Source organism: Sorex fumeus, unplaced genomic scaffold (genome assembly GCF_029834395.1).
Source record: "Sorex fumeus unplaced genomic scaffold, SorFum_2.1 ptg000083l, whole genome shotgun sequence".
In the NCBI taxonomy this organism is placed as follows: Eukaryota; Metazoa; Chordata; class Mammalia; order Eulipotyphla; family Soricidae; genus Sorex; species Sorex fumeus.
In genome coordinates, this window is record NW_026606140.1 from 10,798,116 (window position 1) to 10,823,630 (window position 25,515).

The following is a 25,515-nucleotide window of genomic DNA, read 5'->3' on the forward strand; positions in this document are numbered from 1 at the left end:
AGAGAAGGAAGAGAAGGAAGGAAGGAAGGAAGGAAGGAAGGAAGGAAGGAAGATCTGAGGCAAAAAAATGACAGTCCTTAAGGAAAGAAAGTGGTAGGAAGAATCTCTTTCTTTGAAGGTCCTCCTGGCTGGGACATCTACATGAGGGGGAAGAGGGCTATTTGGTCACAGATGTCCCATCCCTGCTTCCCTCTGAGTTCTGGGGACTGACCCGTCCTCACCCTCAGTTTTCAAGGATCCTCCCCCCCTCGAGTCCGACTGTTATCCTAGCTGTTTGCAGAACCTTTCAGGGACTGTCTCGGGAGTTGGGAATCTGTCTGCAGAGCAAAACAGGAACTGGGAACACAGGGTGACCAGCCGTGCCCAGAGGCCCAGATCTGAGGACCCTTCAGGGGTGATCGTGTAGGAGCATGGCTGTCCCCCTCTATGCCCCTCCCTGCCCCTCTTGTCTTTTTGTGAGATTCTGAGATGCGTCAGCTATAGTTCTTAGCACTTGTCGTCTGTACCTGCAAACGCACGTCATCAGAAATAGGGAAGTGCAGGGGGTCCACACTGGGATGCAGAGACACGAGGGGGAACTTGGGGGGGCATTTTATGTGGCCTTGGAGTTGATCCTTGGAGGTGTAGATCTGAATCTGTGGCGTTGGGGAGGAGGAGAGTGTTGCTGGAGGAGGATGTGCCAACCAAGGCATGGAAGTAGCAAAACATGGTTCCTCGCTGGGGGTGCGCTCCACGCTGCTTCTGCTCCCTCTGCACTCCAGATGCACTTCTGGGCCACAGGAGAGGGAGTGAGGAGCTGAGGCACTTGCCTGGGTGCGCCTGACCCCAGCATTGCATTGGGTCCGCCGAGCACCCCCAGGAGGAAGCCCTGAGCACTGTGGGTTAGAGCCCCTCCCCGCAAATCATACGCAGGTGCACTGATGCACTGATGCCTTCACTCACATTCCGGTTTGGGGTTGAGGACTCCAGGTATTGATCCTTTGGCGCAGACTTTAAGAGGACGAAATGTTGCCCAGTGGGGTCTCCCACACTCCTCTGGCCATAGTGTGCCTTGAGCGTAGCCTCACTCTGTTCCCCAGGCAGGGTCTGACCCCCTTCAGACCCCATTTTTCCCAGGTGCCTGGACAAAAAGCCCTTTCCTGGATCCAGGAGTGTGACTGAAGTGGCAGAGCCCAGGCCTGGCAGCACATGGCTGGGCCCCGAGGTGGCCCAGCCCTTGGTGTCTTCCTCCTCCACCCACCGCAGTTTCTGTTTGAAGGCCTGTTCCCCCTCCAGGGGGACGTCAGCTCTCAAGTGTTTTAACTTCAGGCCTCAGGGGATCCGGTTTCCCTCCCTCTCAGCTCTCGAAGAATGAGACATCATTTGGGGTCTTCCTTTGGGTCTCTCTGTCTCTCTCTGTCTGTCTGTCTGTCTCTCTCTCTCTCTCTCTCTCTCTGTCTCTGTCTCTGTCTCTCCACTCAGCGGCCACTTGGCCTGTTGCCAGGATGGCGAGAAGCCCAGCTTCTCTCCTCGGGCGGGTGGGCTTTCTCACCATGGGCCCGCGATCTTTTGCAGGGCGCGTGCCGACCAGCGGATCACCGAGTCCCGCCAGGTCGTGGAGCTGGCAGTGAAGGAGCACAAGGCTGAGATTCTCGCTCTGCAGCAGGCACTCAAGGAACAGAAGCTGAAAGCCGAGAGCCTCTCTGACAAGGTCAGCCGCAGACCCCGAGAACTCTCGGCGGCCTGTGCCACTGGGGGCCGCCCTGGTCAGTCGCGGCTGGGTGGGTGCTAAGGACAGGATTCCGTAGGAGGCCCCTGTCACGCTCATTCTCTGGGGCTTTGGGCCTGGTTTTTGGGGGGCGCCTTGGGGAGAGAGTCAGGCAGCCCTGTGCGGGCTCGGTGGCCAGCCTCGTCCAGACCCGCCGTCCTGGGCTCTGTGTTTGCTCTGGGAACAGCGAGGCACCCCGCCCCCATCTCAAAGAGTCTGTCCAATGGCCTGCTGAGAAGAGTGAGCAAAGGCGTTCCTGCATTCAAGCCAAAGTGACAATCAGGAGAATCTCGTGTGTCCACAGAACCCTACCCATGCATACTCTTAAACACACAAAAATCAAGCTGCGATCTGAATGGTATACTGGCATTTTGAAATTTGCATGACAGCCACTTTCACAGTGATTTGAGTAACTCTTGGGGGTCACTTGTGTAATATGTAGAAGCCATGGAGAAGTGAAGGAGACGGTGACTGGTGGTCTGTCCCCACTGCTCACGGGTGGGCCTGTGCTGCTGGTCCTTCTCAGTGTGGTTTTGTTGATATGTGCCCGCATGTGCCCACATGGGCACCCCCACACACACATATTTATAAACCTCAGTTCTTACTATATAAACAGCTTTAAATCTTTTTTTAAAATCTCACATAACGATAGGCTTTTCCAGAGTTATTGAATAATTTTTGAACACGTAGACTTGAACCTTCAATTGCATGGAGCAACTTATTTTAATCATTCCACCTGTGTGGGAGATTTGAACTGCTTCCAATACTTTGTCATTATAAAGAACACTGTGGTAAATATAAATCTTTATGGACAGCCACAATTTTTTTTTTGCCAGAATTTCATAGAAATAAAATTATTTGGCTGGTGCATGTTTCCAGTTCTTGATACAGACTCACATTCCCCCACCCCAACCATGAAGGAAGTAAGTAAACATATTATTCAGGGATGGATGAACCCTTTAGTATTTAAGTTGCTATTTTTTTTTCCTGCTTGACTATCAACAGCTTGACTATTCTACAGCAAAGCCCTATCCCTAGATACCAGACATTCTGATACCAACATTTCTTGATGATGCATAAGGCAGGATAAATCTCTTTTCTCTCTATTGCTTATCAAATCACGGTCTGACAATACAATCAATATTCATATACACATCTAGTTAAGGACCAGTCGTTCCTCTTGGGATTTGAGCTGACGAACAAGAACCCCTCTCAGGGCTGGAGTGATAGTACAGCGGGGAGGGCATTTGCCTTGCATGCAGCCAACCCGGGTTCGATCCCCAGCATCCCATATGGTCTCCCGAGCACTGCCAGGAATAATTCCTGAGTGCAGAGCCAGGAGTAGCCCCTGAGCATTGCTGGGTATGACCCAAAAAAGAAATAAAGGAAGAAAGGGAGAAAAAGAACCACTCTCTACACACCAGTCCCCTCACAGACTACAGTGCAGGTAGTTAGTCTTCTGCAAATGATTCCCCGATTAAATTCCACCAAAACATATCAAATAAAAAATGTCTTGAGTAGTCTGCCTCCAGCCCCATAGATGGCCTGTCCCTCGACATGCTGCCCATCCTCCTAGAGGTAAAACTTGCTAACTTTAACCCAAACTTCTGTGGCACACTTTAGAGAAAGAAAACCAGAGGCAGTCAGCATGCCCCATCTGGATGTGTGAGGCTTGTGGATGTTTAAAAGTGTGGTTTGCCCCTAACATTCCTCTCACTGAGGAATCTTAAGAGTGTTGTGGTGCATTTTTCCAAACTGTCCAGCTCAATGACCTGGAGAAGAAACATGCCATGCTCGAGATGAACGCCCGGAGTTTGCAGCAGAAACTGGAGACAGAACGCGAGCTCAAACAGAGACTGCTGGAGGAGGTGAGGGGGCATGCCAGGGCCGACATCCCCGTGGAGGGCCGGATGCAGAACTTCATTCTTTTCAGGCGGTTCCATCCAGATGTGAAGTTCAGATTTAGAATTTGGGACTCTTGAGGACAAGGAAAGGGGAGTGAGGGCCACTTAGCTCTTGAAAGCTCTTCGCATGTTGGAAGAACGTGCCACAAAAGTCAGGAATCCCCTTGTTCTCTGCCTGCCCACACGTCTGCGGAGAACACGGAGAGCGTGTTCCAAATGGAAGTTCATTTAATACAGACAGGCAAAGGAATATTGATTTAAATCGCGTTTCAGAGTTGATGTCCAAAGCATCTTCTGTTTTTAGCTGGTATAGCATCCATGCAAATTAGCTTCAAGCACAGAGCAGGACTTGATCAGATTATGCCGGGTACCCAAATTTCATGACCGCTTCTGAATGGGCTGTTGATTCAATTAAAAATGTATTATGCCATTCTTTCGTAACCTGAAATGAAAAGCTCAGATTGACCTCCTCACCCAGCCCTGGTGTCACTTCTTGTACCTTTGAAGAGAATTCTGCAAATTGCTATTTAAATTGACGCAGACTTCCCACTTCCAATCAAGGCCCTTTATGTGGAATCCCTAATGATCTGCTTTGTTCACTTGGCTTGAGAGACAAGGGCAAACATGCTGTTTATTTAACGAGAAGTCGGACTCCGAAAGGGTGTTCTTGTTCACCCATAGCGAGTTCAACATTTCTGGTAGCCGGGTTCCCTGTTCTGCTCAATGGAGGTGTTTTTTGCTTTTCCCGAGACCTTTAGCTCCCCAGGGTCCCTGTTGATGGAAATAAGATTGCTATGCTATTAAGCTGGAAAAGCATGGTAAAATTCAGCAGGCAAGTATGAAATGCTTTATGGAATCGCCCGAATCGCCCTTTTGAAAACACGGGTGGCAGTCTGGGAGAGCTTGGCGGATGGAGGTGGCACAGCAGTATGAGTGCTTGCAGTGCTTAAAAATGGGTACTGGAGGAAATTCCATGTTATGTCTATTTAACCAACAATAGCAAAACAGTCCCCCCTCCCCCGAGTGGAATTACAGGGGTGAGAAGTTAGTTCACCCAAGGCGGCACTGTGAATTTTATGATAGAAATTAGAAAATGCAGCTGGTGGGGAAACAGAGGATCGCGGCCTTTCCTGGGCGATGAATAGGCGATGTTCCCATTTTCAGTGCAAGGTGGAAACAGAAGGAACAAAAATAATCAAGATCTCGCCCGTCCTGTTTTCCTTCAGGAATGGGGGTGGGCCCTGCCGGCTCCTTGCTTGGTCCAAGGCTGCAGGGTGAGTCGGTGGCAGGCCGGCTCCTGACTCCATCCCCGTCCCCGTGCTCACTGCTGAGCCACACTGGGTTGGGCCCTCAGACTTCTGGCTGAGGCGGGGTTGGAGGCAGTTGCCGCTGACAACTGAGACCAGTCCAGAGCAGGGGTGGGCTTGGCTGCCCCGCGTGGCGAGGACTCTGGATCGTGGAGGGGTGCCATTAGCCAGGAAGGGACCGGCCGCACCGTGGTCTCTTCACTCCAGAGACTTGAACGCAGGGTGGGGACAAGTCTTAGAGTGGAATAGTTACTGTATTTATTTGAGTCTTCTAGTCCAAATTCCCGACTCTGTTCCCTTTGTCCCTGCTCCCCGAAGATTGAACTTTCTCTTTCTCTTTCTCTTTCTCTTTCTCTTTCTCTTTCTTTCTCTTTCTCTTTCTCTTTCTCTCTCTTGGGCCCCACGTGTTTTGGCCCCTGGCACTTTACAGCTCCTGCCCGGCCATTGACGTGCTGACCATAGAAGAGGAGGCCATCTGTAGGTCCTGGTTCTGCTGTCCAAGCTAGAGAATCCTTTCCCCACCTTCCTCGTGGTCAGGGCCTCCCCAGCCACCTTTCTGCAGCATGGATTCTTCAAAAGTCCTCTGTTTATTTTCACTAAAAGCCTGTCACTTCCCCCCGTTGGCTTTAAAAAAAAAAATTCAAAATGGGAGGTAGCCTGCTATTTTAAGCCAAACTAGGAGATAGATATTGATTGATAATTAGATGACTGTGCTACTGAACGAGATAACATTTAGTTAGCATGGATGATGTGCCTGGTGCCTTTGCGTGCACAGATTTTACTGTCTCCTTGGAAGCTGGCTGGTTATCTCGGCTGTTACTCCCACCCAGCTCTGCTTCTCTGGCCTGGACAGAGCGTCTCAGAACTCTCCAGAGTTGGGTTCGTGGGCGAGTAAACTGGAGCGATAGTACAGCGGGGAGGGCATTTACCTTGCATGTGGCTGACCCGGGTTCAATCCCCGGCATCCCATAGGGTCCCCCAAGCACTGGCAGGAGTAATTCCTGAGTGCAGTCAGGAGGAACCCCTGAGCATCGCCAGGTGTGACCCAAAAGGCAAACAAACAAACAAACAAAAAACAGGGATGGGTTCGCCCTTCCTGGTGAGTGTATTTTTCCAAAGGGAATTTCCTAGGTGTCCCTGCAGCCTGACAGCGCTGGGCTCTGGGCTCGTCGACCTCTGGACCCTGCAGCTCTCCTCGTCCTTCCCGAGTCAGAGGACTCTCTGTTCGTGCCCGCTGACCTGTTCGCCAGCCCTGTCCTTCCCAACTCCTCTGCCTGGGTGTGATCCACGCCACTAGCCCCGAGCCACCCCAGGCCTCCTGCCAGCCCTCCTCGTGCTGGGGGCAGGGGGACCCCAGGCACCTGGCTAATGCCTTTCTTCTGTCTCCACTCACCCAGCAGTCGTCTCCATTGGCTTCCCTCTGGGAAGCCGGGAAGCAGTTCTCAAAAGCACTTCGCTGAGCACAAATGTCACTCTTGTCCTTTATTCGAGTAAATGGGCTGTCTGTTTCTTGGAAAGCTAATGGACAGTTGATGTGTTTATTCCCAGAACAGTATTTTTGGCCTGGAAGTCACCCCCAGATTCTTGTCCCCAGGACTTGCTTGCTGCCTAGTAATTAGTATTGTCCTAAAATAGTGGGAAGGAACTAGAGTGGGTAATTTGCCGAAGAAATCCCTCCTGCCACAGGGACAGGAAGCACCTCGCAAGCGCGATCTGGGCCGTTTCCTTCCTTTCTCCTTGGCATAGGAGGTGGCGTGGATTCAGAAACTCCAGGTGGGCACATGGACCAGGTGGCAGTCTGGTAGTTGATTTGGCTTATTGATCTGTTGGGGCACCCAGGCATGGCTTGGGGGCCTCTGCGCCCCTCCTGGTGATTCCCAGGCCGCGGACTGGCGGTTGCAGACGTGGGCCCAAGGTCATGGCGCCCACTCAGGCCCAACAGTGGGAGGGATCACTCGGGCCACCCCTGCAGTGCTCTGGGCCCCCCATCTGCTCTTGGTGGTGCTGGGGACTGAGCGTGGGCTTGCACATGCCCCGCCCCCTGTCCTGTGTCTCCTGTCTCACCTGGAGCAGAGAGCAGCTGGGAAAGCAAAGGAACTGCAGCACGGGGTGGGGGAGGAGAGAAGGCCCAGGGAGAGAGCCCCCTGACCTCTTAGACGCTCGCTGCGGCCGGCACTGCGTCACCCCCAGGGCTGCAGGGGAAGCAGACCCAGGCTCCTGGTGAAAATCAGGATTGTCCCTTAGGGTTCCACAGCCGAGCTGTGCTTCCTCCCAGCAGGGGAAGGGCAGGAGAGGTGCCTGGAGGGAAGGCCCGGCCCAGCCCAGCCGAGGGAGGCCAGGCTGGCAGCGAGGGGTTTGGCGTGAAGCCTGGCGTGAGGCTTGGCACGCGCGGAGCCAGGCGGCAGCTCACAGAGCCTGTTGGCCGGCCACAGGGGCCAGTGAGCCCGCAGCGCTGCATCGGGAGCGCCGCACTGCCTGCCTCCTGGCGTCAGGACCAGTTTAGACAAGAGGCCATCCGCCCGTGTCTGGGCAGCCTGCCCTGGTTTCTGGCTGGCTCCCCACAGCACCAGGCTCTCTGCAGCACCCGGAGCGGGTCTCTCTCCCCCGACTTCCCCCGCACAGAAACCGGAGCTCTTCCCTTCCCTGCCCACACAGAAAGGGCATCTCTGCCCGGGCTCTCTGGGCGTACGTGTGGGACCCTCGCCCCGACGAGTGCCCCCCTCACTGGAGGCACCACGCCTCACTCCCAAGGGATTCCTCCTGACAGCCAGCGAGGCCTTCAAATCAAATACCTACAGGTCAGGACACATGGGTAGTGGCTTATGGCAGCAAGTCACATCGCCTTCAGCCCGACTCAGACGGCTGGTCCGCTGAAGTTCCAGAATGTCCTTCATCGCAAGTCCGACTGTAGGTGGCAGTGGGCATCCTGTGGTGGGCTGACCAGCAGAGAATCTTTTTTTTTTTTTTTCAGTTTTTCTTTCTTTGAGTCACACCCGGCAATGCACAGGGGTTCCTCCTGGCTCTGCACTCAGGAATTACTCCTGGCAGTGCTCGGGGGACCATATGGGATGCTGGTGATCGAACCCGGGTCAGCCACGTGCAAGGCAAACACCCTACCCACTGTGCTCCAGCCCAACCAGCAGAGAATTTCTTGCCACTTTTTTTTTTTCTTAAATTTCTTGTCTGACCCAAACCCAGTAGTACTCAGGGGGCCATTCAGTGCCTCCGATGGAGCCCTGGCCTCCCCCACCACCTCCTGTGTGCGTGCACATGCGCGCGCGCACACACACACACACACACACACACACACACACACGGCTTGTTTTCCAGCCCTTTGACCTGTCTCTGCTTCCCCACTGCCGATTCTCCTTAATTCTGCGCATCCCGTTCAGGATTAGAAGGCAGTCAGTCATTTGGGGACGAGATGATTCCAAAAACCAGACTTCTTTTGCCATCCTTGTTTTTTTTTTTTTAGAAAAAGGTTTTACTAGACAACCAGTTTATTATAAAAATATATATCTCAAGAGAATCCAGATGGAAGGGATGCATAAGGCAATATATGGAGGAAATCCCCCTTTCCCTCCCCAAAATCATATTTTCAAATTGTCTCAAGTTCACAAAGTATATCTTCCTAGCCCAAATATGCTGAGAATTCAGTAGATTCATTCCATGACACTGAGTTTTAGGGGGGGAGGGGTCTTTTCTTTCTTTTCTTTCTGTTTTTCTCTTTTCCTTTTGCCGTCCATGACAATGGTCTGGTACTGGGCCTGGTGGGGAGACCATGCTGTCCAGGGTGCAGTTTCTGAGTCTCCCCTGGCCTCTGTCCCTCAGCAAGCCAAATTACAGCAGCAGATGGACCTACAGAAGAACCACATTTTCCGCCTGACGCAAGGGCTGCAGGAAGCTCTAGATCGGGCCGATCTCCTGAAGACCGAGAGGAGCGACCTGGAGTATCAGCTTGAAAATATTCAGGTGAGAACCCACCAAGGACATCAAAACTGCCCACAGAGTCAGGGCGCAATGGGAGGACTTGGAGCCGCCGGATGGAAGGGGATCTGTGTGCTGCGTATTTTCTCTCACATTTTATTGTGAACATCGTCGGGTATTCAGAAAAGTTGCAGAGTTTCTCAAATGCGCCTCCCCTGGAGTCTTTCGCTCGTTGTTCGCTGTTTTTGCTTCTTCCTCTTTCTGTCCCTGCACCAGTCCATTTGGAGGGAGGGGTGTGTGGCATGATCAGGACTGAGTAAATAAATATTGACCAGTGTGGTTGGTATTGAAATTTTGCGTTTGTTTGTTTGGTTGGTTGGTTTGGGGCAGTACCTGGCAGTGCTCAGGGGTTCCTCCTGGTTCTGCACTCAGGAATTACTCTTGGTGGTGCTCAGGGGACCATCCGGAATGTCAGGGTCAAACCCAGATTGGCCACATGCAAGTAATGCATCCTGCCTGCCGTGCTATCACTCCGGCCCCAGTATTAAAATTTTTTCTAGGTCCTGATGCGGCTTCTCATTTACTTCAAGTCTCAGCTTTTCTTTTTAAAAATTTACATTTATTATTATTTTTGTGTTTAATTTTTTTTAAATGGAGACACCCTGGTTTGCAATAGTGCCCGTGTTCATGTCTCAGGAATGAAATGTTGTTTTGCCAACCCACACACAGTTCCTCTTCTTTAGAAGCCTAAGGTTATTTCTGTTCTCCCGAATTTTAGGTTCTCTACTCTCACGAAAAGGTGAAAATGGAAGGCACCATTTCCCAACAAACCAAACTCATCGATTTCTTGCAAGCCAAAATGGACCAACCTGCCAAAAAGAAAAAGGTGAGCCCGAGTGTGTGAAAAGCGGGGTAGGGCGGCTGCGATGCGGATGGTCCAAGGGCCCGGGGAGAGGCCTTTCCTCTTCCTCGGGGTTGAAAAGCAGGTCTTGAGATGGTCAGAATGTCCCTAGCGAGGCCACCGTGAGCGAGCGGTCCCCACGAGCTCACGGCCCGTCTCTGGCAAGAGGGAAATTCCCAATTGCTCTCTCCTAAGCTGCTCTGACCCAGGAGTCTGCAGCGAGGACAGGGTCAGCCCTGGGCGCAGACGGGCCTCGGAGAGAGTGCAGGTCCCCAGGGTGGGCCTCTTGCTGAGGCCGCGAGGTTCTTAGGCCTCAGGCCCTAGAGTTAAGCCACGTCTCGGAAGCGCCTGGCTCGCCAAGGGCTCAGGCTGCTGCACGGGGAAGTGGCCGGCCGAGCGCCTCCTGAATGCCCTCCCTGCCCGGTCCACCCAATCCCATCAGGGCTGCAGTCAGGGAAAGACGACAAACACCCACACTAAAGCAACAGGAGGCAAACGGACGGAAGCAAACAGAACTGCGGCTAGAGAGAGCAAGCGCGAACAAGCGGGGGAGAGACGTGGGGGGACACACCAGGAGGGCTTTTAATAAGCCTCTGACACCTCCTGCTGGGTTTGAGTTTCGGCAGGGCCTGAGGGCCCCGGGGACCTCTGGTGCCTTCTGGGCCCCACCGGCCGTGGCCACGGGTTACTGAAGTGGCCTCGGGTGACCGGGAGGACTGAGGGGGAAGTGGGACACCAAGGCTAGCCGCAGGGAAGGACTTTCCGTGCACTGCGGGGGACTGTATGGGCTTGTTAAATTCATGATATTTAATCTTTTTTATTTTAGCAGCCGACTGTTATCTGGTTGTGTTATTATGTAGTTAGGGTGTTTCCACGTATTCTGTTGTTGTTGACTTCCTTTTAAGTTGCCTTCTTCTGTGTTTTTCTTCTTTCCTCATGTACTTCCCCACCCCCCATTTGTACATTTTTTTTGCGTCTGCCCTCGTTTGGACATCACTTTCCGTATTTTTTTTAAATCACTCATCTCTGTGTCTTGTAACTAAAGCATCATGAGACCAATTCAAGGCAAGAGTGATTTCTGAACCATCTCCTCCTGACTCCATCCTCCACTTGCGTTTTTTGAGGGTAAAGACCCAGGGAGTGGCTCTCCTTCTTGGGAATGCTAGAGGAAGCGGTGGTGGCCGTTCACGCAGCTTGTAACCCTCTCGGCGAAACCCTCCGCGCGCCCCCACGCCCCCCCTTTTTTTCCAGCCAGCTGGAATGAGCTCAGCCCCCCCTTGCCATTTTTACTAAGCCCGCTTCCAGTGAGTATGCGCCTGGCTTCCACGGTTTGCTCCTCCCCTGTCAGCGTGCCTCTAGCTAGTCCCGAGTGCCAGTTTCCAGGAGTTAGGAGATATCTCTGTTTCCATTGCTAGGGTTTATTTAGTCGACGGAAAGAGGACCCTGCTTTGCCCACACAGGTTCCTCTGCAGTACCATGAGCTGAAGGCGGCGCTGGAGAAGGAGAAAGCTCGCTGCGCCGAGCTGGAGGAAGCCCTCCAGAAGACCCGCATCGAGCTGCGCTCCGCGCGGGAGGAAGGTAGGCCCGCGGGCCCCGCACCCACCACGCCCGCGGCCGGAGCCTCGTGGCCCAGGCCGTGCCTGGCGGGCAGAGGGGCTGTCCGTGGGCAGGGCGCGCACCCTGCGGGAGCCCCCACCCACCCCAAGGCGCCACCTGCCCTCTCCCCGCAGCTGCCCACCGGAAAGCCGTGGACCACCCGCACCCGTCGACGCCGGCCACCGCCAGGCAGCAGATCGCCATGTCCGCTATCGTGCGGTCCCCCGAGCACCAGCCCAGTGCCATGAGCCTGCTGGCCCCGCCCTCCAGCCGCAGGAAGGAGTCCTCCACCCCAGAGGGTATGTGCTCCCTCCTTGCGCTTTTTTTTTTAAACCCGCAAGCAGTGCAGGCAGATGGTACACAGGACAGGTGACACTTCCCCTTCCTGGGGCTAGAAGGAGGAAGTAAGTCTCTCCCTCCCCACCCCTCATTTGCTGTCTTCTTCTTCCCGCTGTACTTCAAGGAATGACTGGCTCCGTGCTTCGTGTGTGTCTTCTGTGTGCAGCAAGCATGAGAAACGGGCCAGTGGGCCGAGCACACACTTTGCTTCGCAGGGAGCCTGGGCTCACTTCCTGTTACTGCACGAGTGACCCCCGAGCACTGAGCTGGGATAGTCCCCAAATCCACACAGCCAGATGTGGACCATCCCCACCCACCCTGTCCCCCCGCTCCTCCCAACCCCCTGCAAATAAAAGTAAAACAAGAGAGTATGAGAAAATATGCATATTTTTCTCTCCTCTCTCTGTTCGTTTCTAAGTCATACAGGGCTCCCGTGGCGCTCCACAAAGGTTTTTCTTCTTGCGGGTTATGTGGTCTCTTGGCGTGGCCTGGACCATGGCTTGGGTGATGTGTGGGGCGCATGTGTGAGCCGGCACTGCATGGGTCGAAGCGGCTGGGGATCGGCCTTCTTCTTTTTTAAAAGACTGTGTGAGGCAGTTATTGGAGGCTTAAAAGTCAGGTTGGGGGGCTGGGGAGATAGCACAGCGGGTAGGGCGTTTGCCTTGCATGGGGCTGACCCGGGTTCGATTCCAGCATCCCATAGGGTCCCCTGAGCACCGCCAGGAGTAACTCCTGAGTGCAGAGCCAGGAGTTACCCCTGTGCATCGCCAGGTGTGACCCCAAAAGCAAATTAAAAAAAAGGCAGGTTGGTTTTGTTTGAACAAAACACAGTAAGAGTTGAGGCTGTTAGTGAAAGCCTTGGACATGGAAGGAGAATTCTCCATTCTCTTTATATATTCAGGAATTAGAAATTATATGACTCACAAGAGTATTTTTTAAGTTGGACTTTGCAGAAGAACTCTAGGCAAATGATTTATCAAAAAAAAAAAAAAGATAAAGCATTCTTAAAACATTAACAGACATTTGAGTCCAGCTGGAGAAATACAGAGGTAAGCGGCTTGCCTTGCTTAATTCCCACCCTGGTTTGTTTGATTCTGGCACCCAAGCACACCCAGGGGTCTCTCCTGAACACCACAGGGTCTGACCACATCCACCCCCACCCCAGCTCCCTGAAAAAAGGGAGAAAAAAGATATTTGATTCGAAAACAAAGAGCCGGATGAAACAGCTCAGTGGTAGAGCGCTAGGCTCCCGCGTGTGAGGAGCTGGGTTTGAGCCCCAGCAGGACCAAACAAGAAGCTAAAATCCAACAAGTGTCAAGCCTATAAGCTCGTGTACCACCGTTTATCATGTCGCCTAGAGGTTCCCAGACTTCCTTTGTCTGCCACCCCCTTTTCAGAAGTAAAGCCACTCAGCTCCCCCTTGGAAGCCCCCCATGGCTCCAGTGCCCCCACGGGGATGGTGTCACCCACTTTAGGGCACTCTGGAACCCTCCTCCGCCAGGTGCATGTTCTTAAATGAAACCCCGGGGGCTGGAACCACAGTACAGCAGGGAGGGCACTTGCCTGCATGCGCCTGACCCGAGTTTGCTCCGCAGCACCCCGTATGGTCCCTGAACCTGCAGGAGTGATCCCTGGATGCAGAGCCAGGAGTAAGCCCTGAACACCGCTGGGTGTAACCCAGAGGGGGAAAAATCTAATTGAATCATAAGGGGGCTGGAGACATGGCACAGTGGGTATCGTGCTTGCCTTGCACTCATCTGACCCGGGTTCAATCCCTGATACCACATATGGTCCCTGGCTCCCTGCCAGGAGTGATCCCTGAGTGCAGGACCTAGTGTCAGCCCTGAGCACCACCAGGCATACCCCCTCCCACCCTCAACCCCCCAAGATAAAACAAAACATAATAAAAACAATTGCAAACATGATTCCTAGCAAGTAGATAATGGCGATTAAATGTCACTTCATGTATCTGTTAGTGTTAAAAACGGTTTCACAATCTGAAACTGCCTTGTTCTTTAAGCTTTACTGAGATAGAGGGCCGGAGAGATAGCACAGCAGGTAGGGCACTTGCACATGGCCAACCCATGTTCGATCCCCGACATCCCATATGGTCCCCTGAACCTGCCAGGCGTGATCTCTGAGTGCAGAGCCAGGAACCCCGAATACCGCCGGGGTGGTCCCCAAACAAACAAACAAGCAAACAAGAAGAATCCACCTGCCCCAAAATTTCTTCATAGAAGCATCTGATTCAGCGTCTTCTAGTAAGTCCCCAAGGCCGTGCAACTGTCCTGATTTAGTTTTTCTGTATTTCTGACCCTGCCGGTCTCTGCCCTCCGACCTCATGCCTTCCAGTCATCCCTTCCCGTTTCTCCCTCCTCACCTCAGGCACTGCTAGTCTCTTTCCTCCTCTGAACTTGTCCTGAGCATTTCGCGGAAATAGGGTCGTCCTCTACCTGGCCTTCGTGCTGGGCTGCTCACTCAAGATAGCATCTTGAGACTTCTCTCATGTATCATTATTTCATGTTACTGGGGGTTTGGGGGCTTGTTTTGGGGCCACACCCAGTGATGCTCAGGGGTTCCTCCTGACTCTGCACTCAGGCATCACTCCTGGTGGGGCTCAGGGGACCCTATGGGAAGCCAGGGATGGAACCCGGGTTGGCCGCGTGCAAGGCCAGCGCCCTCCCCGCTGGACTACCTCTCCAGCCCCAGGGTTTTGTTTTTGATTTTTTAAAAGTGAAATAATATCCCCCTTGTCTTGTTTATTGATCCATTGAGGGCATGCGGCTCTCATTCCCACTGGAGGCCACCAGAAGTAGCTCTGCAGTGGGGACCGGGGAGGGGGGGGGCAGATTTTCTGTGGCCACACATATCCTCACTTCCCTGGGTCCCTGCCGGGGAGGGGGGGGTGTCCCGGGTCGGAGGACCTGCCGGACTGGTTTCCAGGGTAACAGCGGAGCCTGTTTCCTCTCCTCGGTATGGGTGAGAATTCCAGTTTCCTGGTCCCCCCCAGTGCCCAGCGTTTCCCTCCCATAGATTTTTTTGACCCTCCCCATGCTAGTGAGCTGGGCTGGTACTGCAGTGTGCCTCTGACTTGGGTCTGATTTGCTGACGCTACTGAGGGGCCTCTTTGCAAGGCTGATAGGCCATTTCTTTTTTTTTTTAATTTTAGTTTTTGCTTTTTGAGTCACACCTAGCAGTGCTCAGAGGTTCCTCCTGGCTCTGCACTCAGGAATTACTCCTGGCGGTGCTCAGGAGACCCTATGGGGTGCCAGGGATCCAACCTGGATCGGCTGCATGCAAGGCAGATGCCCTCCCTGCTGTGCTGTTGCTCCAGCCCCAGTGGGCCATTCCTTAATCTCTGGGGAGATGCCAGTCGTGTGCCCATTTTTACCTGGGTTCCTTGTCTTTCAGTCCTTGTATCTGTCCCCGCTGTAAGTCCCTGTCTGACCCCTGAGAGGTCCATGCAGTGCTTTGGGCCACCCTGTGGGTTGTCTTCTCAGCCCAGCCGTGTCAGTCGCAGCCTCTGACTTGTGGCGACTTTCCCTCCAGAGTTCAGCCGGCGCCTGAAAGAGCGCATGCACCACAATATCCCGCATCGGTTCAACGTGGGACTGAACATGCGCGCCACCAAGTGCGCCGTGTGCCTGGATACGGTGCACTTCGGACGTCAGGCCTCCAAATGCCTCGGTGAGAGAGCGCAGGGCGTGGCGGCTCCCCCACGGGGCACGTGTCCTCTGTCTCGATCCCGCGCCTGAGTCACGTTCCGGCTCCAGCTGCTGGTGTCCGTGGGAGGGCTCTGCCTCTCCCCTGCCGGAAGAGCACGTTTCTGTGTGTCTCCCGCTGCCTCTGGGCTTTGCTCATCTCCAGCCACTGGCGGTCAGGCTGGTGCCTCCCAACTGCACCCTCGCAGATGGTCCCCTCCACCCCCGCTGGTGGCGGCCGGGGAGGAGGTGGGAAGCGTAAAAATGGGGGTTGGGGGGCTGGAGCGATAGCACAGCGGGGAGGGCGTTTGCCTTGCAATTGGCCGACCTGGGTTCGATTCCCAGCATCCCATGTGGTCCCCTGAGCACCGCCAGGAGTAATTCCTGAGTGCAGAGCCAGGAGGAACCCCTGTGCATTGCCGGGTATGACCCCAAAAAAAAGAAAGAAAAATGGGGGTTGAGCAGATTTGGCTTTTCTGTGGAGCTCTTCCTCCTGCTGTAGGGACCTGCCCCAGGCGTGGGCGACACCGGGCGACAGCTCTGGGGTTCCCTGGCAGCTGGGGCCGGGCCGGGCGTGGGTGCTGGGGCAGGGAAGGTTTGGGTGTGGGCTGCTCATGGACTCAGGGCGCTCTCTGCCTCTCCCCAGAGTGCCAGGTGATGTGCCACCCCAAGTGCTCCACGTGCTTGCCGGCCACCTGTGGGCTGCCTGCCGAGTACGCCACGCACTTCACCGAGGCCTTCTGCCGCGACAAGATGAACTCCCCGGGCCTCCAGAGCAAGGAGCCCGGCAGCAGCTTGCACCTGGAAGGGTGGATGAAGGTGCCCAGGTACCCTTGCAGGCGGGCCGGGGCCGGGGCGGCAGAATCCGCCAGCACCAAGACCATCCAGGGTGGCAGAAAGATTCTTTGGCGCCCAGAGGTGCTGATAGACTACAGTCTATCAGGTTCCGGCAGGACCCCTCTTTCCCGTCTCTGCCTGAGAGCAGGAGACAGCGCCACGGGGCCCGAGAGCTAGCATAGTGGGGACAGGAGGCGGCCCTGCTTCCGCGCCTGGTCTCCTAAGCCCCACCAGGGGTGACCCTGAGCACAGAGCATCGCCAGGTGTGGCCCGAGCCCCCCTCTGACGAGTAAAATGTCCTGGTTAGTCCTGGAGGAAAGGGACACAGTCACCACTAGGGGCCTGGACCCACAGCTGGAGGCCTGTGCAGGCAGCCCTCGGGGGAGAGCCGGGCCCCTCACACAGACACGGTCACATGAGTGAGCCCCTTGCCTGCCGGACAGGCCTGGAACCTGTCGCGTTGGGCCAGAGGGGGGTGGGGAGTCTGCCGCTTCAGGTGGTCTATCTGCTTCCCCGCCGCACCCCTCACCCCTGTCTGGATCGGCCGGGTTCCTCGTTTCCTCTGGGGGCATTTGGCCTTTCCTCAGCCACCCTCCAACCTGGTCCTCTAACCTCAGTCTCTCTCTCTCTCCCTCCTCTCCCTCCCCCCACCTCCATACACCCTAACCTCCCCCCACCCCACCCCTCCCAGGAATAACAAACGAGGGCAGCAAGGCTGGGACCGGAAGTACATCGTTCTGGAGGGATCGAAAGTCCTCATCTATGACAATGAGGCCAGAGAAGGTACCTTGGCAGTTGAGGGGCCGGCGCTGCATGGGGTCGGTCCAGGCCCCTGAGTGTGGGCACGGTGCAGGCTTTGTGGTTTGGGTTTTGGTTTTTCTTTTGGACTGCGTTGCCGGCCTTCTGCGGTTTTCCACTTTTGGAACCCGGGCACCACATGACTGCGCTAAAGGTTCTTGGTCCGATACTCACGTCTATAGGTCTCCCCTCTGAGGACCCCGAAGACACCTGCTAATACACCTCCCGGGACCTTCCGCCTCAGTCAGCTAACCCATAAATCCGCACCGCCCGCCCGCCCGCAGACATTTGACTGTGCTACTCATCTGACACACTTTATTTTTTTTTATCTTCCCTCTCCTCCTTCTCTGGACACCTCCTCTCCCTTCTCGTTCTCGTGCGCCTCTCTCTCCACACACACCCCGTCTCTCCCTCTGTCTCTTTCTCTCTCTCCCTCTCTCCCCCTCTCGCTCTCCCTCTCTGTGTCTCTCTCTCCCTCTCTCTCTCCCTCTCCCTCGCTCTGTCTCTCTCCCACTCTTTCCCTCTCTCTCCCTTTCATCTCTCTGTCTCTGTCTCTCTCTGTCTCTTTCACATTCTCTCTCTCACTCTCGCTCTCTTTTTCTCCTCTCTGCTCCCTTTGTTCTCGTTCCTGTTCTTTGGTTTTTCTTTCTGCCCTTCCTCTTTGCACCAAGCTGGACAGAGGCCGGTGGAGGAATTTGAGCTGTGCCTTCCCGACGGGGATGTCTCCATCCATGGCGCCGTCGGTGCTTCTGAGCTCGCAAACACAGCCAAAGCAGGTGAGGGGGCAGCCAGACCCGGGCCTGCCCCACGCTGCGCCTCCATTGTCAGCTGGGCTCGGGGCCTCTCGCTGGGCCTCCCGCCACCCCCGACCCAACATCCCCTGTCGCCTCTCCTAGATGTCCCCTACATTCTGAAGATGGAGTCGCACCCGCACACCACCTGCTGGCCCGGGAGGTCCCTCTACCTGCTGGCACCCAGCTTCCCCGACAAGCAGCGCTGGGTCACCGCCTTAGAGTCCGTGGTCGCAGGTGGGAGAGTGTCCAGGGAAAAGGCAGAAGCCGACGCTGTGAGTATGAGCAGGCAGGGCTGGAGCCCATCTCTGCTGAGGGCAGGGGGGACCGTCTCAAACCCTGGGCAGAGCCACGGGCCGTGGGTTCCCTTGCTCCCCGGCGCGCCCCTGGAGGGACAGCAGTTTGAGACGACATCGCCCCCGCCACGCCCCAGGCTGGGCACTGGGATCTAGCCGGCCGGTGTGGCCGTCTCGCAGCTTTTGGGGACTTAGGGAGGGGGACTCAGTGCTTCGGGCACCCCTAGAGCTGGCTGGGCGCCTTGGCTGCCTCTAATGGACAGGGCAGGGTCTGGGGGGGGGCGGGGGGGAGGGCTGCTCAAACTGCCTTGGCATCAGCCAGGCTTTTCAGAACCTCCCTGGCATTGCCACACGACTCACTCCGTGGGCAGGTCTGAGCCACCCCCCCCATCCCGAAGACGTTGGAGGCGTAGGTGTGCCGTGATTGGCACCACTCCCACTAGGATGTTCTTGGATACACGCCGTGCTTGGCGCTCATTGGCGGCTTCTCCGCCCAAGACCAGACAGCGCCCCTCGCGCCACTCAGCTCCCAGCAAACTTGGGAGCTTCCCTGAGAGGGAGCCCCGCTGCCAGGGGCCCAGCTGCCCCAGGGCGCCTCCCACTGAAACCCACGTTCCTGTGTCACGATAGGGCCGGGGCTGCATCTCCGCCGAGCTGCCTGCGTGGGTCCAGGTAAAGGGCCTCGGCCGTGCTGGGTCACTGCAGCCGGAGGGGACGGCGGGGACGGCGGGGGGTGCTTATTAACCTCCGCCCCCTGTCCCCGGACTCTGTAGCTTCAGCTCACCCGGTTTGAAGTGACCAACTCACTCGCCCGCTCTCCAAGAGCCGCGTGCTCCCAGGTCTGGCGCGCATGGCCTCTGCGCCCTGTTAGCAGCTGTAGCCCCCCACACACCAGCACCCACCGCAGCCTCTTCCCCCACCCGACTTTGAGCTTGCTCGGGTCCCGGGGGTGGGGGCGCCACCGCGCTGTCGCCGGCTATGTGCCTCTCCCCGAGTGCTGACGGCCTCTCCATTCTTGCTCCCGTCCCTCTGCCTAGTTGGGCCACCATCCACGCCGACTCACCGCGCCCTCTTTTCCCTTTTCTCCTTTTCTTTCACACACGAAAAGAAACTTCTTGGAAACTCTCTGCTAAAACTGGAAGGCGACGACCGCCTGGACATGAACTGCACGCTGCCCTTCAGTGACCAGGTGGGGGCGGCCCGCCCGGGGGCCGTGGGTGGGCGGTGTGGGCGGGGGCCTTGGCAGCCCCGCGGCCCTGCTGACGCCCTGCGCCCTGGCCGCCCGCCCCATTGCAGGTGGTGCTGGTGGGCACCGAGGAAGGGCTGTATGCACTGAACGTCTTGAAAAACGCCCTCACCCACGTCCCCGGCATCGGAGCCGTCTTCCAGATCTACATCATCAAGGACCTGGAGAAGCTGCTCATGATAGCAGGTGGCCCGGCTGCGCTTTCCCATGGCGCGTAGGAAACGGTGTGGAAGGCAGATGCCGGGGGAAGATGAGTGAGCCCGGGGCCGAGCAGGGGCCCGGCCCTCGGTCCTCACTGCACCCCCGGCCCCCACCGGCCCCGAGCGTGGCCCTATGTCGGGTGCAGAGAAGAGCGTGTTGCAGTTGCCCCAGGCAAAAGATTTTATTTTGGGGGTTGGAGGGGGAGGCCAGAGGTCAGACCCAGAGACTCACACAGCATGTGCTCGACCATATCTCTTTGTCTGTGGCCCCGGAAAACCAGCTTTCTTTTTTGGATGGTACTGTTTATTTTTTTGCCTCAGGCTGGGGCACGACCCATTACTTACTGCCTCTGTTTTGAAGCTGGAACAAGACCAACTTCACAGTCTTGTTTCAGGCTGGACAGATCAGGGGCTGGGCTAAAGTCGAGAAACCGGCTTTTCTTTTTCTGTCGGATCTTTCCTTCTGCTTGCTTGGGTTTTTTTTGGGGGGGGGGGATGTAAAAAACCCCCTGGCATTGCACGGGGGTTACTCCTGGCTCATGCACTCAGGAATTACTCCTGACGGTGCTCTGGACCACATGGGATGCTGGGAATCGAACCTGGGTCGGCTGCGTGCAAGGCAAATGCCCTACGCACTGTGCTGTCGCTCCAGCCTGCTTACCTGGTTTTTATCTGGCTTTATATTTCTACTTTTCTTCCCTTCTATCTTGAGTTTATTCTTTTTGGCAAGAGCTGTTTCGGGGCCACACTCAGCAGTGCTCAGGGGCTGGTCCCGGTGGGGAGCGTGTGCGGTGCTGAGATCACACCATGCCGAGAAACCCCTGAAGCTCTGTGCTGTCTCTCCAGCTCTGTTGACTTTATTCGTTCATGTAGAGTGATTTTTCTCCACAGCAGAATTGCGCAAAAGGGATAGGGGTTCCCCTCCTCCCCCTTCCCGCGGCAGCCCCACCCCATGCTGGGGAAGTTTCCAAGCCGTCAGTGGCGGGCTGTGATCCTTGGGGGGGGGGGGGGGGGAGCTGCTTAAGTTTCTTTTCACTCGAAGCCCTTTTTCACCCATGGATATGAGCTAGGCATGCATGAAACACTGATGATAAATCATAGATTTGTTTTGAAACATTTTTTTTGTGGCCCCGCGCCCCACGTCGTCACCCACTGTCCCAGCAGTGCGTCCTGGGAGAGCCCTTCGATGGGTGCGGCTGTTCTCGAGCCCAGGGGATTTCACCCTTGTATTACCCATCCTTCCCTTCCACCTGGGCTGGAGCGATGGCACAGCATAGGGCATTTGCCTTGCACGTGACCAGCCCAGCTGAGCCAGGTTCGATTCCTCTGCCCCTCTTGGAGAGCCCGGAAAGCTACTGAGAGTATCTCGCCTGCACGGCAAAGCCTGGCAAGCTCCCCGTGACGTATTCGATGTGCCAAACACGGTACCAACGAGTCTCACAATGGAGACGTTACTGGGCCCGCTCCAGCAAATCGATGAACGGCGGGAGGACAGTGCTGCCGTGCTACCTTCCACCTGGGGCTCCAGTAACCCCCGAGCGTGTCCCCTGATGCATGATCAGCCTCAGAACATGTGTTTTGTTTAGTCGCTGCTTTACTTTCCATCTGGAACAGATCCTCAACCTGTTTTATTTTATTTATTTCGAGATCCTGAAAGATTGGGCTAGTCCGGGCCTCCTTTTGTTTGTTTGGGGCGGGGGGAATAGATGGTGTTGAGGGCTGTGCCTTGCTCAGGGTCACCCCTTGTGGTGCTCAGGGGACTGACCATCTGGTGCATGGGTCAGGCCGGGGCCTCCTGAATGCAGAGGGTCGCCCAGCCCCTGGGGCATCTCCCAGGCCCGTGCCTATCATTTCCTAGAACATCTCCTTGGCTTTGGTGGACAGGTGGCACCCCTGAGTTTCTGCCTGCAGAGCGGTTCTGTCCCTGGATCTTGGCCTAGAGGCCAGACTTTCCCCCGAGAGCCAGTCCCTGGATTATCTGTGCCTTCAGGGATTGGGGGCCGAGGCAGGGGGCGGGGGTGGGCGGAAACGCACCTCAGGGCCGTTGTTTCACTGGAGTCTGTCTGGGCACGGTGAGCTCCCGCTGACCGTGGCCCGTCCCATCCCCTCAGGAGAAGAGCGGGCCCTGTGCCTCGTGGATGTGAAGAAGGTGAAGCAGTCCCTGGCGCAGTCGCACCTGCCCGCCCAACCCGACGTCTCGCCCAACGTCTTCGAGGCTGTCAAGGGTTGCCACCTGTTTGGCGCCGGCAAGGTGAGCACCTCCTAGGGCAGCGGCTGCTGGAATGTTCTGGAAACAGGCACTGCCCTGCTGCCCCTCCGTCCACAAACTCAGTGTCCCGTCCAGGGAAACAGAGCATGACAACGTCCGCGTTCCCGTTTCCACCCGCCCCCAGTGTCGGGGCTGGTTGGGTGAAACCACGGAGATCCGGCTTAGGGGGAAATCTGGCCGTTCTCGGCCAGGGGGATGTAGGTTTCTACAGACACGCAGACGGTATCTGAGAACCTTGCTCGTCGGGTCAGGTGGTCCCTGAATCCGTAGGGCAGCTCTGCTTCTCTCCTCCCGGCCAGAGGTATCGGCCCCCTGCAAACAGAGGGTCCCAGGACACCTCCGAGGCCTCCTCTGGGCTCTGTGCAAGTGGCGGTTCTCTCCCCAGCCAGGGCCGTTTCTGCCCCGCGGCTCATTCAGTGGGCAAAGGCCGAGAGACGCTTTGGGTGGTCTCGGGGGGCCGCTGGCATCTGATGGTAAAGCTCAGGGGTGCTGAGCAGCCCGCCAGCCGGGAGGCCCTGGATGGTGTCCAGAGCAGAGCGCCATTGTCCCAAGGAGGGTGAGGGCTGGGGCTGGGTCCGTTTGCCGCCTCCTTTCACGGCACAGCTGTAAGCACGCTGGTGACGTGTTCTCTCCCGGTGCCTCTCTTGCCTCAGATTGAGAATGGGCTCTGCATCTGCGCTGCCATGCCCAGCAAAGTCGTCATTCTCCGCTACAATGAAAACCTCAGCAAGTACTGCATTCGGAAAGTGAGTCCTGGGCCTGCTTTTGGGGCGGAGGGGGAGAGAGGGCGAGGGAGAGAATGAATCTCTTCTTCCTGGAGGAAGCCCCAGAGCCATGGGGCTGTGGTCTCTGTTCTCCTTTGTTTCCTTCCGGTTCAGCCATTGGTCAAGGGAGGAAGGAATCTGGCTGGTGGAGGGGACACCTACGTGGCCCTTAGACGGCAGGAGGGCCGGGCTCCCAGGGACGCCCACAGGCCCTGGCCGCACGCGCCCGGCTCACCTCCCAGGAGCGTCTCCTGCGGAGCTCACTGGGTTTCGCTGTGTGGATCGAAAGCCAGAGCGAGTGGGACACGGGGAGCAGGTCGACCCGAGCACATCACGGCCGTCTGCCTCGCGTCGGCTTCAGCCGAGGTTGTCTGTTGCCCCAGGAGAGAGCGGCAGAGAGAGCGCGAGACTTCGCCAGCCTGATGCAGTTCGTGTGCTTTCAGGCTGGCTCGGCAGTGAGTCGAGGGGTGGACGAGTGGGTGGACAAGCATGGTCTAACCATGACCAGTCAGAGACTTTTTCGTCTGGTTCGTTTCATCTGAGCTTTTTCCAGCCACCTGCTGGCACCCAAGGCACAAGCTGGCTGGCGCGACAGACGCTTCTCACACGGTCCTGAGGAGCTGGGGTGGCAGCGCCCCCACTTGGAAACAGAACTTTTGACAGTCTCATTGAAGGCCACCTTTGGGTGGAAGCAAGGTCTCCCTTAGCGTGGGGTTGCAGGAAAGGCAGGGGACCCGCTGTCACCCGCATCGGGGACAGGCGGCAGACGGGGGCGGCTCACGCCCCCCTCCCGCCCCGACCTGCCTTCGCAGGAGATTGAGACCTCGGAGCCCTGCAGCTGCATCCACTTCACCAACTACAGCATCCTCATCGGGACCAACAAGTTCTATGAGATCGACATGAAGCAGTACACGCTGGAAGGTAGGCCCGCCCCGCCCCGCCCCGCCCTGCCCTGCCCTGCCCCCGCCCCCGCTCCCACCCCGGCTCCTCGCGCAAGACCGCTGCTCGCTCGCCCTCGCAGAATTCCTGGACAAGAATGACCACTCCTTGGCAGCCGCTGTGTTCGCCTCGTCTTCCAACAGCTTCCCAGTCTCTATCGTGCAGGTGAACAGCACAGGGCAGCGGGAAGAGTACCTGCTCTGCTTCCATGGTGAGTGGGGCCCCCCGCCCCGGCCCCCAGCCCGGTCCTCTCTCTAACAGCAGCAGCTCCTTCCCCTCGCCCCCGTTCTGCTCTCTCCCTTTGGCTTCTCTCCTGTCCGTCTTTTTTTCTTTAGTGTAGGAGTGTTGCTATTTATTCAGCCATTGGTTAGGCTGATTGAACTGGGCATTGGCTTACTTTTTTTCCCCCCTTTTTATAAATGTATTTATTGAGTCACCGTGAGAGCAGTTACAAAGCTTTCGGGTTTAAGTCTAGGTCATAGAATGATGAAACACCCGTCCCTTCACCAGTCCCCATTCTCCACCCCCAACAACCCCAGCATGCCCCCATCCCACACCCTCCCCCTACCTGTGGGGCAGATGATTTCCACACTACTCTCTCTCTACTTTGATCACATTCAATATTTCGACACCAGACCCACCATTATTATTTGAGATTTTACCCCAACACTCAGATCTGCTGAAAAGGCAAACGTAGACAATTTGTTTTCTATTGACTGGTTATGAATAACATACAATGTTGCACGGCCACAATAGTGGCTGCACGATTTTGGAATTTTGAAATTTTAACAATTAAATCTGGAGGGATTTCATGCCTTGGCCTGTTCCCCTGGCGACTCAGTGGCCACCATCCTCCAGAGGCCACTGGACAGTCAGGTTTGAGTCCGCAGTGACGAGACATGCGGGGCCTCACGGGATGGGGGTCCCCAACGAGACTCCAGGTCGCCGCCCACAAACGGCCTCTCTGGCTCCTGATCAAGCTCCTTAACAACCATGATCCCAGAGACTCAGGAACAAATCTCGGAACCCGTCTTTTCTCGATGCACATTTCTCGCCTTCTGGTTTTTCCTCCCCTGAGTGTCTGGTATTTCTGTCTCTTTGCCCCGGTCTCTGCCTCTCTGCTTCTCCCCCTTCATTCCCTGCTCCTGGCCCCTATCTCTTCCTCCTCCTTCTTCCCTCCCCTCTTTCCTTTATTTTTGTTTTGGGGCTACATGTGGTGATGTTTGGGGGCTCCTCCTGAGTAGGCACTCAGGAATCACTCCCTGCTGTGCCATCTCTCCAATCCCTCCAACCCCCCTCCCCTCCCTTCAAATCACAGATGTTGTTATTGGACCTGAGCAATAGCACAGCGGGGAGGGCGTTTGCCTTGTACGCGGTCGACCCGGGTTTGATCCCCAGCATCCCATATGGTCCCCCGAGCACCACCAGGGGTAGTTCCTGAGTGCATTGCCAGGTGGGACCCAAAAAGCAAAAAAGAGAGAGAGAGAGAAAAAAGTGTTTACTGAGATAGCCGAGGCTTCGGTGTTGTCATGCATTCCCAGTGCCTCCCTGACCCTCCCCTGCCAGGGCCAGGCCTGGCTCCCCACCCCATCAGCGCAAAGTATCAGCGCTCACGTCTTCTTACACCCGCCCCACCCCGCTTCACTTGGAGTCCCTTTCTTTCCTTGCCTTGTGTTTTGGTTTCGAGCCCTAGGTGGCTCTGCTCCAGGCTCGCTCCCGCCCCTGGGCATGGAGCCTGAGGGTGCAGCCAGCCCCTCTCCCCCTTTCCTCTCAAGGAACCGGAGGGCCTTAGGCTTGAATGGCCCGGTTTTCTGCACACCCCCACCCCTGCCAGGTCCCCTGGTGGGATTCCCCATACAACTGCCAAAATGTGTCACTTTGAACCCCAAGATGGCCCTGGGTTAAAACTCTTGCCTTGGGGCTGGAGCAATAATAGCACAGCGGGTAGGGCAT

At 56.2% G+C, this 25,515-nt stretch overlaps 1 protein-coding gene across 1 annotated transcript in view; it reads left to right on the top strand.

The window, feature by feature from the left end:
- Positions 1 to 25,515, top strand: part of CIT (citron rho-interacting serine/threonine kinase) — a 163,550-nt gene that overhangs the window by 132,035 nt on the left and 6,000 nt on the right. Inside the window, exons 28-44 of the mRNA XM_056131037.1 lie at positions 1,555 to 1,690; positions 3,511 to 3,615; positions 8,790 to 8,930; positions 9,664 to 9,771; positions 11,247 to 11,364; positions 11,517 to 11,681; positions 15,271 to 15,408; positions 16,069 to 16,249; positions 16,951 to 17,042; positions 17,729 to 17,833; positions 17,954 to 18,123; positions 19,253 to 19,333; positions 19,441 to 19,576; positions 21,702 to 21,841; positions 22,513 to 22,605; positions 23,436 to 23,544; positions 23,645 to 23,773. Of these exons, the coding sequence (XP_055987012.1) occupies positions 1,555 to 1,690; positions 3,511 to 3,615; positions 8,790 to 8,930; positions 9,664 to 9,771; positions 11,247 to 11,364; positions 11,517 to 11,681; positions 15,271 to 15,408; positions 16,069 to 16,249; positions 16,951 to 17,042; positions 17,729 to 17,833; positions 17,954 to 18,123; positions 19,253 to 19,333; positions 19,441 to 19,576; positions 21,702 to 21,841; positions 22,513 to 22,605; positions 23,436 to 23,544; positions 23,645 to 23,773 (2,147 nt within the window). The remainder of the gene's footprint in view (positions 1 to 1,554; positions 1,691 to 3,510; positions 3,616 to 8,789; positions 8,931 to 9,663; positions 9,772 to 11,246; positions 11,365 to 11,516; positions 11,682 to 15,270; positions 15,409 to 16,068; positions 16,250 to 16,950; positions 17,043 to 17,728; positions 17,834 to 17,953; positions 18,124 to 19,252; positions 19,334 to 19,440; positions 19,577 to 21,701; positions 21,842 to 22,512; positions 22,606 to 23,435; positions 23,545 to 23,644; positions 23,774 to 25,515) is intronic.